Here is a 12,942-nt window from a genome sequence, read left to right as displayed (position 1 = left end):
CTCGAGATAACTTCGACCTTGAAAAGGACAAAAAAATTATGTAGAACTATTGACAACTACAGATATTCAGTATACATAAGAAGGCGGTTTCCGTAAATAGACCTTTTCCTTTTTCAACTTTCAAGCGCGCAATGCGTGACGGTAGTTGATTATGAAGGTCAATCTGAGTGGCGATCTCGCCATGTTTCGGGAGCGATTTAGTTTAACAAAAAAGCAAAGAGAATCGGCAAGGCTTTCTTAACAAAATCGCTTCTAAGCAGAGGAATATCGCGACTCAAATCAAAGTTGCTTGGTGAACAACTACCGTCACGCAATGCGCGCTTGAATGCTAAAAAGGAAAGGGTCTATTTACAGAGGAAAACTGCCTTTGCAGATGCGCTAACGGTTTTGAAAACTAGCTAGTTGAACGTATTAGACCAAAAGCCTTAGGAGACCTCACCTTACTCTGAGCTTTTAATTGAGGGAACAATTTCGTGGCGGGTGCAGATGTCGGGGGAGTGGAAGATGTATTCTCCGACACCTTGTTGTGCGCCTGCGCACTTCTTCTCTTCTCGTCCGGGGTTGACGTGTTCAGCGCATGCATGACGTCATGAGTGACGTCACTTGCATCCAGGACGTCGTGTTCCTCCACGTTTTCGTGTCGTCGAAGCCTTCGGAGAGCGCGAGCGAAGAACGAATGCTGATGACTGCAATAGAGAAATGGATGGATGTTTTAGCATGACGTCTCAAAAACCTCGCTGGGCCCGTGTTTACACTTGGAATTTTACTGTGATATTTGGTGCAATCCTTGCCCTTTGATGGATGTGAACGAGTGAATAGTGATGAATCTTGTGATGAATGAGCGCCTTTATTTGAACATCCGTGTCTTATTCACTCCTTCACATCCATCAAAAGACGAAAATCGGACAAAATATAACACTTGTTGGGTTCTTCCCCAGGGTCTTCTCTTGTATCGCGACAGGACTCGATAGACGAACGTCATTCGAGCGATGGGAACGAGTCAAACCTTGCATTCACGGCTGTTAAAAGAAACAGATCAAATTCCGAAAAAAAGATGACCTGTGTAACAGGAGGTTTTGTTTAAAAATAAACTAAAACCAAGTGAGCCACTTTAAAATTGACTTAACCATAGGAAATAATTGTGTCAAATCAACGATTAGCCGATCAAAACGAATTTAACAGCACTGTACGATACCACAAGTATTATAAAATGTAATTATAAAACAGAATATAAATACGACTGTTATATTTAAACTACAGAGGTCGGTTGTATCAAGCCCATTTAGCTTAAACGGTGGATAAGTTCAAAATAGAAAGCAAGTCTATCGTTTTATTCAATAAGCAAACTAAATGTTTTTAACCTTAATACAAAGATACTGTTTACAACTACATATTCAGTGCATAATATTCAAGTTGACTCATTCAAGAGTGATGTAAGAGTGTTATTTCATCCACCGTTTAAGCTAAACGGGCTTAATACAACCGGTCCCAGGATGTCTAAAAAACCATGCAAATTTGTAGGCACGAGATGAGATCGCAGGTGGGGAAAATCAAGGTAGGAAAAATCAAATCTGAACCTCCAATCCTGGCCAAAACCATTGACTACACTCTAAATGATTTGTAGTTTTTTACGCAAAACATAAACATTTCTGTGTCGAATTCCCCCCTCGCCCCCCTAATCAATGTTGAGTCAATGCTAAATGCTTGAATAAGTTTTGATTGTAGAATTTGTACCCTGCCGTCCACAGCCCCACCCCACCATTTTACCGTTACCGAGGGGGTGCGCCACCCCAACAAAAGCTTTATCTCTTCCTTTTCAAAGGGACCTATTGTACAACAAACACACTCATACAGTCATCTTTCGCTAACCTTTGCGTTTGACGTTCGACAATTGACGAGCAGTGAGCATGTTGTTGTTTACATCAGCTTGGCATTGCTTCTGCTTAGCACCCAGAATTCTTAGGACGGTGGATGAATTCGACGAAAGCGAGCAATTGGCTGCCACAGCTTCTTCAAGCAGCTCAAATTCATTCAGTTCTTGTTTCTCGACCTAAATGAAAGAGATTACTTCCATAAATGTTGGAATTCTTGAGCAAGAACATTCGAAAACAACGCAACACTCACGACTTCTAAGTCATCTAATTTCTTCATCTGTCTTTGAAAGGAATCCTCGACGACTTGTTCGCCTTCCCTGGCCATATCTTCCTCCAATCCCTCGTCTTCGGAGCTACTCTCCGAATGCACCTCTGATGCATCGTCCAAATAAACACCTGAGCCCCGGGATGGTATGGTGGTAAAATGCACTTCTTCGGAGAGAACGGCTTTTCTTGTCGAAGGCTTCTTCGTGCGACAGGGCCTGGGGAATAAAAATTTCAAGTCAACTAGGGGGAAGTGCACGATTGGCAAAATGCAGGGGTCATCTTTAAAAGTATGGAAAGACTTTTCACTGGATGACATTGAGAAGATTCTGATCTATGCATCTAGCCTGGATGACATTGAGAACAGTAAGATTTTCAAAGACAATGAAACATTCTGAACTCTAAATCATGACTGGATGGCATGGAGACCAGTAAGATTTTTACAAACAACGAAACATTCTGATCTCTAAATCATGACTGGATGACATGCAGAACAGCGAGTTTTCACAAACTATGAAACATTCTGATCTCTTAATCATGACTGGATGGCATGGAAAAGACAATTGAACTTCTGGTCATCGGTTAATCGTACCTTCAGGTTTCTGGGCGACGACAGGTTTACTCGCTTGTGCCCCTACTGCAGGCGAACGAGACTGGTTAACCGTTGCATAGTCCTTCACTGTTGCGGTTTTTCGCGTGACCGGCGCCCTTTCTTCCAAGACACTGTTCTGGAGGCATTTATCTTTCACTGTCGCTTGTCCTTGTTTTGTGACTATCTTTGGTTTCATTCCAAATCTCGCAATCCCTTCTCCCTTTCTAAGAATAAAGGTTTTCTTCGCAGCTTTGTTAGCTCTGGTAGGTTGAGCTGGTTCGTTTTCATTAGGACTGCGTTGCTAAAACAAGACAAGAAAGGCATTTTATTAGTCTTAAACTACTGTATAACTGTTTTTCCTAGAGGTCCAGTAAGGATCATCTCTTATTGATCCAGTGTTACTACAGGAGGAAACCTAAACTAAACTAACTTTATTTACACCGGATAGCTCTGTCAGTTCTAAACTGTTCTTCCTAGAGGTCCAGTAAGGATCATCTCTTATTGATCCAGTGTTACTACAGGAGGAAACCTAAACTAAACTAACTTTATCCATACTGGATAGCTCTATCAGTTCTAAACTGTTCTTCCTTGAGGTTCAGTAAGGATCATCTCTTATTGATCCTGTGTTACTACAGGAGGAAACCTAAACTAAACTAACTTTATTTATACTGGATATCTCTATCAATTCTAAACTGTTCTTCCTAGAAGACCAGTAGGGATCATCTCTTATTGATCTAGTGTTACAACAGGGGAAAACCTAAACATAACCAACTTCAGTTACATTGCATATTCTAGCCTGCACTCACCTCAGTCTGCAGTTGCTGATTCAACAGTTCTTCAAAGATCCTTGTTTGACCACCTGACAGAATAAAAACAACAAAATGCATCATTGATTTCCACTTAAACTTCAGCTAAATTTGGAATTGATTCCTAAACTACTCACCTAGCCCTGGTTTGATTGGGACATCATCAAATGAAGGTTGAGAATGACCACCAAGGCCAAGATGAACATTCTGTAACAAAATATCATTAATAGTAATTTGAAAAATATTGTGGTCCTGCGCATTCAAGACAAAAGGTAGAAAGATACACAATCTTTTTTCGCTAGTTTGTTTTAGATTATTCTCGATCTGCATCCATATTAATAAATATACTTGAATGCAAGTTTAAGAGACTTACCTTTTTTGTATCATTGTGATAATCATGATCATCAATAATTCCTTGATCATCACCATTATCATCAATAACATGATCATCATCACAATCATCATCAATATTACAATCAATGTCAGGAGCAACATGAGAAATTCTCCTGTTGCCATCATCATATTCTTCAATACTACCATCATCATCTTCACCACAGACCAGGGTGTCATTGTTACCATCTTCATGGTCATCAGGGGCATCGGAACTAAGGATGAAATCAGAATATTACATCTTGAGAACCACTTTTGAACAAGTTACCATTTCATTCAAAACATCTGCTTTTTTCCCATATATAATCCAGGTTACAATAATTCTCAAGCTTTGTTCTATTTGATGAAAAAAAGAGTCTAAAAATGTATTAAAAAACAACTAGTATAAATAGTTGTTATCAAGTTACTGAAACTTCATTGCTCAATGCTAATTAGTCCTGTTTTCTGTAACCAGTTACAATTTAGTTGGCATATTTAGCCATGTACAAAAAGCTGTGAAAGTTTTTCAACACATTCTAGCTGGCTTTCCAGTGGCAAGATTTTGGACTAAAACCAATTTTGAACATACTCGAGGTTACCATCATCATCGCTGTCTTCAGAAACCTCCGATGGTGTATCGTCTATCGGTTGAATTCCTTCGATACCAGCAACACTTCCACCATCAGATTCGGTGAACTGTGAGAGTTCGTCATCACTGACAGAGGGTAGTTTCAATCTTTGGGTCATCAACATTGAGCTCTGTGGCTGGTTCGGAGGAGAGTCATAGGATTGATTCTAGATTTGGAAGTTGGAAAATTATGTCACTATTGTATTTGTCACTATTTGATTATTTCAATAGGGGAAGATTGCCACAAGACAAGAAAGGCATTTTATTAGCCTTAAACTACTGTATAACTGTTTTTCCTAGAGGTTCAACAAGGATCATCTCTTATTGATCCAGTGTTACTACAGGAGGAAACCTAAACTAAACTAACTTTATTATACTGGATAGCTCTGTCAGTTCTAAACTGTTCTTCCTGAGGTCAGTAAGGATCATCTCTTATTGATCCAGTGTTACTACAGGAGGAAACCTAAACTAAACTAACTTTATTCATACTGGATAGCTCTATCAGTTCTAAACTGTTCTTCCTGAAGGTTCAGTAAGGATCATCTCTTATTGATCCTGTGTTACTACAGGAGGAAACCTAAACTAAACTATCTTTATTTATACTGGATAGCTCTATCAGTTCTAAACTGTTCTTCCTAGAGGTCCAGTAAGGATCATCTCTTATTGATCCAGTGTTACTACAGGAGGAAACCTAAACTAAACTATCTTTATTTATACTGGATAGCTCTATCAGTCAGTCTAAACTGTTCTTCCTAGAGGTCCAGTAAGGATCATCTCTTATTGATCCAGTGCTACTACAGGAGGAAACCTAAACTAAACTATCTTTATTTATACTGGATAGCTCTATCAGTTCTAAACTGTTCTTCCTAGAGGTCCAGTAAGGATCATCTCTTATTGATCCAGTGTTACTACAGGAGGAAACCTAAACTAAACTAAATTATATGCTTGTTCACTAAATTATAGGCATATGGTAAAACGCGGACTGGACTGGACTAGTAAAACACGGACTGGACTAAATTAGTAAAACGCGGACTGGACTAAATTAGTAAAACACGGACTGGACTAAATTAGTAAAACGCGGACTGGACTAAATTAGTAAAACACGGACTGGACTAAATTAGTAAAAACGCGGACTGGACTAAATTAGTAAAACGCAGACTGGACTGAATTAGTAAAACGCGGACTGGACTAAATTAGTAAAATACGGACTGGAGTCGATAAAATTTCCTTAATTTTATAATTATTAACCCTACAAGAGATTTAAAAAGTCGTATCCCAAAGTTTTGGAAAGGAAGCGTGGAGCCTTGAACATTATTCACGATGTAAAGAAACGAGGAGCGACGAGCATTGCTTCAAAACATTCCGGTCGTAAAAATCGTGCAATTCTTTGAGAATCTACGCAATTTATGAACTTATGTTATGAATTACGAGCATTCAATTCAACACAAATATAATTTGGAAGATTTCTTCCATAAATAGAGCTAAGAGGTTAGGAAGAAACGACGGTCTGTTGTTTATGTATTGATAGATCTCTTACACGAATATATATTATGTCGATAGCAAGTCGATACCTGGTATTCTGCATAGAGTACATAAATGATTCTATACAAAACGGACATTTTGTGCTGTAATCAAATCATTTTGGCGGTATACAGTATTGATTATAAGTATATTGTTTTGTATCGATTTACGCGTCGAAGTATCCACATCATTGACATAATATGCACCGCGGTTTACTTACATTATTTACAACGCAACTATTTTGGCTATTCTTATGAAATGACGGATAAATTGTTGCCATCATATAAATGTAGTGAATGTAGTCACAGATGTTTGACGAAGAAAAGAGACTAAATTGGGAAAATCGCGCCCGGTTTACATGGGCAACTAAAATTATAATTTGATATTGACAGTATCCGCAACGTAACTTGAGTACTTTGAGTAATTTCCTTTTGATTAATGTTTAACCTAGTTCATTATATTTTTACTGGCATAAGTCAAAATGTTTATGTTGGGAAAACGTCTGGTTGCTTAGGTATTACAGGGCATGAAAACTTTGCACTATCCTTGGACCCTAGTTTGGGCTTTTTTATCAATGTCGGAATTTTGAAGCTTGCTTCCATGTTTAAACAATGGACGCAAGCACCAAGATTTTCGATTTTGGCGCGATTGGCGCGAGTGGCGTCGTCCTTCGTCGACGTCGATCGCAACCATACGGAGTGCTCTCGGTAAAACAGTTTTCTGGCATGCATTGAGAAATTTTGGGGCAAACTATAGGGGCAAACAAATTTTATCGATTCCAGTCCGCGTTTTACTAATTTAGTCCAGTCCATGTTTTACTAATTTAGTCCAGTCCGCGTTTTACTAATTTAGTCCAGTCCGCGTTTTACTAATTTAGTCCAGTCCGCGTTTTACTAATTTAGTCCAGTCCGTGTTTTACTAATTTAGTTTAGTCCGTGTTTTACTAATTTAGTCCAGTCCATGTTTTACTAATTTAGTCCAGTCCGCGTTTTACTAATTTAGTCCAGTCCGCGTTTTACTAATTTAGTCCAGTCCGTGTTTTACTAATTTAGTCCAGTCCGTGTTTTACTAATTTAGTTTAGTCCGTGTTTTACTAATTTAGTCCAGTCCGCGTTTTACTAGTCCAGTCCAGTCCGCGTTTTACCATATGCCTAAATTATATGCTTGCTCACTAAATTATATGCTTGCTCACTCGTTCCCTGCGCCGCTCACTCGTTCGATATCATTCTCAACTCGAAATAAATTCCATATTTCCGCGCATCCATGTATTATTCTCTATATATTAAATATAGCATTTAGGCCATCGTCGCAATATCGATTGAAATATAATGCGAAGCTTCGTTAATCATAGAATATTGTATTGTTTAGTTCCCATTCATGTTCGCAACTGTGAACTGTCTCACGAAGACTCATGAATTCTCGCCAGTGGGTCAGTGGGTGATGTGCGTACATCGCGCAGCGATTTCATGATAACAAGACGCCGTTCTGGCGTTAACTCCGGCGCACGTGCCAGTTTTCAATATAGAGCTTCTGAACATAAACAATACAGTTCGCGTATTGTTTACATACATATTCGCATTTAGATGCCTTGCGAAACTAAATGTTCGATCGCGAAATTCAGAAGCACATCGCAGTATAAAAGTTCAATTGTTCAAAAATGTAAATAAACCGCATGATACATTCGCTTCGTCTTACACTTTGGCTTTGGAATTCGCGCTTATATAGTTATATTAAATCTTCGATCCTGTGCAAACTACGCGACGTGTCAACGCGCCCATACACGACCACATCATTTTGTTAAACGGCGAAATAGCAGCGATATTATTAAAATAGGACCGAGTCTACATGTATTAAATATATTCTTACCCCAATTCAATCTAAACTTAATCGAACAGCATGAAAAAAACGGTTTATTTGTTCCTCTTGAAGGAATTGCCGTATCATGCGAGCGAAATCGAATCGCGCATTGGAAAATTAGCCAAAGCTGTGCACCACAACTCTTGAGAGATAAGACTGGGACGTAGATAAATACGGTCACATACACGTTTGAAGTACTAGTATATTTCGCGCCATTACACACTTGCGACGACGAAAAATAAAAAAAACAAAAAAAAAAAAAAAAAAAAAAAAAACCGGGGCGAATTTTCAACTCCGTCGCTGACGCCGGAGTAATTAATTGAACTTTCAATAAACCGCAGTATCAAAATGTTCGAACTGAACGTTACAGTAATTGCATTTCAATTTTCAGCAAGCTTGCCGATAATTTTAACTAAGGGGCTGTTTACATGAGCTCGCTTAGCCGAGATTCAACGAAGCGTGAGATGACTTTGAGGTATTGAAATGAGCATATAACTCGATTCTGACAGAAGTGTAGTTATCCCAACAATGACATTTGCCTGTTTTCTTTCATAAAGACTTTTTTCAATACCTCAAAGTGATGTCTCGCTTCATTGAAACTAGGGTAACCGGGCTCATGTAAACAGACCCTAACGTGCGAAAAATCCTAGACCGCCCCTGTCTTAAATAGTAACAAATTTGAAGCGGATGATAATTTATTCGAAGTGGCTATTCGTACTGGAACAGTACGCCGAGTGTGATTTGCTATTCGTACTGCATTCGAAATGTTTCTTTCAATTGTCGCAATAATAAAGGTTTTTATCGACTCTTGTAATCGTACCTTTATAAAGGGACAGTAAGCGATTGCAACAAACGCAGGGGCGGATTCAGCCTAACGCACAACCCCCATCAAAAAATTTTCGGATAGATTTATTAGTTATAACGTACTCATTATTGTTATACACTTTATGCAAGTGCCCGAATGACCTTTGGCCTTAAGAACCCGCACTCACACAGAACATATGTAAATTGTTCGTTTCAAATAAACATATACTCGTGCTTTAACCACTTTTAAATCCAGCGTTATTAAATAGACGTAAACGTAGAATCCCGCTTCGAAATTTCGGCGAAGACGACTCACGAGCACTCAATAATTCGCTTAATTCGCTCACACAGGCTTAGAATTGATTTGTTCCTTATAGCTATGCTTATACGACTCGAATAAATTCGACAAAACTGTCAAATTATTCTCTTGAAGGGCAGTTTTTGCTTGTGAGAAAACGTTCTTTTCCATTTTGGACATGTATTTTAAGTAATATTGCACACAGGTAGAGACCGTAGGGTCAACAAACACTTTCGGAAAGATAGAAATACTATACTAACTATAGCTCCGCTGTAATAAGATAATAAAACCATGCAGCCATGTGCGTCATGACCGGGCAGAGAAATAAACCAATAAAATCCTTACAAGTATTTGAGAGTAACCAATCATCGAAGGCCTCGCATAGCCGGCCTGCCCGCTACTGTGGCAAAACCCCTAAAATTTGCCCGCAGACCGGTCAAAAAAGTTTGCTTCTATGGCAACGTGAGATTTGACCAATCACAAGTCTCAATTTCGTGGGGAAAGCCCTGCAAACCGGTCATAAAGACCGCTGTAACACTGCATCATGTTCGGAAACTTTGCTTTGCATCATAATGTGACAGAACAAAACCGAATTATATAAACGGAATATCCCCCATATAGTCAAACGGATTCAAACCGAAACCAGCACCAACCGCATAGTTTGAGATAGTGATAGTAATACTTCTGGTAAATGAAAAACTCTCGGTTTGTGTGGCCTGTCGGCCTTAACACTACCCGCTCGCGCGCCCGCGTGTGCCCACACGAATAAAAACAAAAATATGAAAAATTTTACAAGTCTCATTCGGCCGTGCGCCGTACGGTATGCCGAGGATTCAAACATCGATCTCCGATACGAAAATAACGTTTGTTGCAATCGCTTACTGTCCCTTTATAAAGGTACGATTACAAGAGTCGATAAAAACCTTTATTATTGCGACAATTGAAAGAAACATTTCGAATGCAGTACGAATAGCAAATCACACTCGGCGTACTGTTCCAGTACGAATAGCCACTTCGTAATTTATTGCCTAAAATCTGGATCCGTATACCTTATCTCGGAAACTGTGGTGATTTTCTACTAAAATCTTGTCTAACTAAAATACAAAGATTTCTTTCCAAAACGGTAAAATTTGGAATACTTTGGAATAAAGTCGAAAATTTACAATCTCAACCTTGTGTCTTGTTTGTTTCATAATTTGTTGCTCAAGATGTCTTGCTTATTCGGAATTTGTTTCTTACTTTACTTTTTTAAACTGTCGGCTGGTCATGGTATTTTTACATGAACTTATAATTATTAAAAAAATAAGACATGGTACCTCTTTCCTTTCAAGGAACTTGTCCTTGAAACCATCTGTGTTCCTTCGCCAACTGCGATAAAGATGCTTCCTTCTTGAAGCTGTATTTCTTATTCCACATTTTGTTAAGATGGTACCCCAGTACCCTTCTGGCCTTCTCCATCCCTCCCCAATTTTCTGTTCCTTAGCCACTAGCATTATTTCGAGCAAATTTTTGAACGATACAAAACGTTTAGCCTTAGGTCGTACCATCTTGGTGCGGATAAATAGATTAAATATTCACATTGTGAATGATATAAAGTTAAAGTAGAATATTAATCAGGGGTGGATCCAAGCACAAATTTGCATTACAAAACAAAGTGGTTATTTTAGTAGCAGTTTTATGATATATGATATATGCATGCGAGGTGATACTCAATGAATAACTAGATTATTTACAAAAATGATCATGATTGACAACATAACAGGATACAATACGCATGCTAAGTGAGACGAGATGAGTGGAAAATAGTATTAAAATGCTGAACCAGTTTGTTTAGGTCTGGTTTGTGTTTACGAATATAAAGAGCCTCTTTGAGTTTGAGAGAGGAAGTTTTAGCAGTGTAGAAAAAGCAGGACCGGGTGTTAGAATTGCAGTTGGGGTTTTGTAGGTGTTTATAGACGTGTGAGTTTTTGTCAGTGGAGGTGTGTTTCACCAATATAACAGGAATTACATCCTGCACAAGTAAATTTGTATACCACAAGGGATTTTAGATCACTGGGGATTGCGCCCTTAAAGTTGAAAATGTTTTTGCTTTTATAAGAAGTGAACACCAGCTCTTTTACATCGTTATTGAGGCCAACTTCGGTGTTATTGATTTCATAAATGCGATCTATGAGTGTTTTAATGAGACACGATTTGAATCGAAATGACGTAAAACTAAAAAAATTGGTCAAAAGGCCGGTGTAAGTTTTTTTGTGATAAACGGAGGTCGAAAACGTATTAAGCAGCTAAATTAGGTGAATTACTGGTGTTTTCATGGGGAAAAATACTGAAATGACTAATAATAAGTCTGAATGGCCCTGAAATATCGAGCTTGAATGTCGTTGTCGTCCATCTTGTGTTCAAGGTTTCAGTTCAGTAGCGACTTCAAGCATGAAGACTTCTACAATGGATAAATTCTTCCGACAAAACGAGCCTTCTTGCAAAGAAACTTGCATGCTTGCGAGTTTAGCAAATAGTGGCGCGTGGAGAAACCTCGAAGGCGTACGTACCCTAGCTACGATAACAAACAATTTTGAGCAGTGTCAAAAACAGTGAAGTAGGGAAAAAATACTGAACAAATTAATGAAACCGTCCCCCAAATATCCTTCGGCCTATTTGTTTACTGTCGTACGATTCTTGTTCTTGGCGTTTAATCAAGTAATGATAATTGATGAAACTCCCATGTAAACTCTCGCTTGTCAACTCTTATGCAACTCTTAAAAACACATTCCAAAGAGATGAGTCATCCGCTACACAAACAAATTTTCGTTATGGTTATGCACCGCTAATGACCGTTAATGACCCAAGCATTTGACAAACAACGTGGGTGTTCACAATGAAAAGTATCGCAATATTCGGCAAATCGTCTGTTCGCAAAATGTCTTTTCTGTAAAGAGTCCGTTAGACGAAATGTCCGTCGGCAAAATAGACCTGTCAAATTTTATGAGGACTGTGTAAATGTATTGGACTTAACAACGCTTTCTTACTCAGTTTTAGACTGGCAAAAGTCGAAGCACTCGTCAAAATTTCTGATTCAGAGGTCAGAGCTCAGAAGTCGTTAAAACCATGGACCCGCTATACAAATGCCCTTTCACGAATCTTCTCTCCTTTGTACTACAATCATGGAAATAATATAGGTAGACTTTTCGTTGGACACGCTACATGACCACAGTAATTGTTAAAGATGTTGATTTAACGGTCAATAGCTGCTCCCCCCTTCCCCCTAACGCACAATGTTGATCGAAAAGACATCCCAATGTGATATCACGCACCTTCCAACATTGTTCAAGGGGGAAGGGGGGTATTTTATTATGTAGTAGAGAAGTCTACGAATTAATTTCCATGATTGTAGCATCGTTTCACTATCTCTGGGATAGACAATGCAAAGCAGACCGACGAGTTTCTTTTTGTTATTATTTTTATATAATAAATCTATAATCCCTATTTACGATTTTTCTGATGCGTAATCTCAACAACGTAATACAGGCGTATTATGCTGGCGTACCATACAAGTACATGAACGGTCACAATGACTGCAAGTTTGGAACTCCTAACGAACGCTAACTCCTGACAAACATCCCTATGTTAGCTTGACGCCAAAAATAGTTTTTATGGGCCGGTTTTGAGACTAACAAAGCGCTCAGAAAAATTCCCAACTATACCCAAAAGGCTTATTCCCGGCACCGGATTTTAGCAGACTTACCTGTGCGCCATATAACCATGCAAGGGTTATGGCCCCCTGCTACTAATTTTTCGAAAAGGTTATATGGATCTTTGCATGATTTGGTTTTTAAGTCAACTAGAATATGGCAAGCCAAACTGGACAAAAGCAGGTCGAGATGTGTACGCGATAAACGAGAACTGCATGCAATATATGAGAAATGTATACT

The 12,942-nt window shown here is 38.7% G+C and overlaps 1 protein-coding gene across 1 annotated transcript; it reads right to left on the bottom strand.

Annotated features, from left to right (window-relative positions):
* Positions 1–1,864: 1,864 nt before the first annotated feature.
* On the bottom strand, positions 1,865–10,897 carry LOC114542275. The gene is made up of 8 exons (XM_028561950.1): positions 10,330–10,897; positions 4,495–4,700; positions 3,910–4,141; positions 3,674–3,743; positions 3,537–3,589; positions 2,731–3,031; positions 2,271–2,356; positions 1,865–2,050 (listed from the first exon to the last, which is right to left on the bottom strand). Exons 1-8 carry the CDS (start codon positions 10,558–10,560, stop codon positions 1,865–1,867), a joined length of 1,365 nt encoding a protein of 454 aa, XP_028417751.1. The 5' UTR covers positions 10,561–10,897.
* Between the last annotated feature and the right edge of the window lie 2,045 nt (positions 10,898–12,942).

The sequence above is a fragment of the Dendronephthya gigantea genome, unplaced genomic scaffold, assembly GCF_004324835.1.
Source record: "Dendronephthya gigantea isolate DGI-Jeju-01 unplaced genomic scaffold, DenGig_1.0 000344F, whole genome shotgun sequence".
Taxonomy (NCBI): Eukaryota; Metazoa; Cnidaria; class Anthozoa; order Malacalcyonacea; family Nephtheidae; genus Dendronephthya; species Dendronephthya gigantea.
This window is presented reverse-complemented; position numbering and strand designations above follow the sequence as displayed.

Bases quoted from the DNA above. Each gene is read 5' to 3' on its own strand.
- LOC114542275 (XM_028561950.1), bottom strand. From the start codon at position 10,560: ATGGTACGACCTAAGGCTAAACGTTTTGTATCGTTCAAAAATTTGCTC. The intron at 3,590-3,673 runs GTGAGTAGTTTA...TTATTCTGTCAG, and splicing joins CCCAATCAAACCAGGGCTAG to GTGGTCAAACAAGGATCTTT. The intron at 3,032-3,536 runs GTGAGTGCAGGC...GTCTTGTTTTAG, and splicing joins ATCAGCAACTGCAGACTGAG to CAACGCAGTCCTAATGAAAA.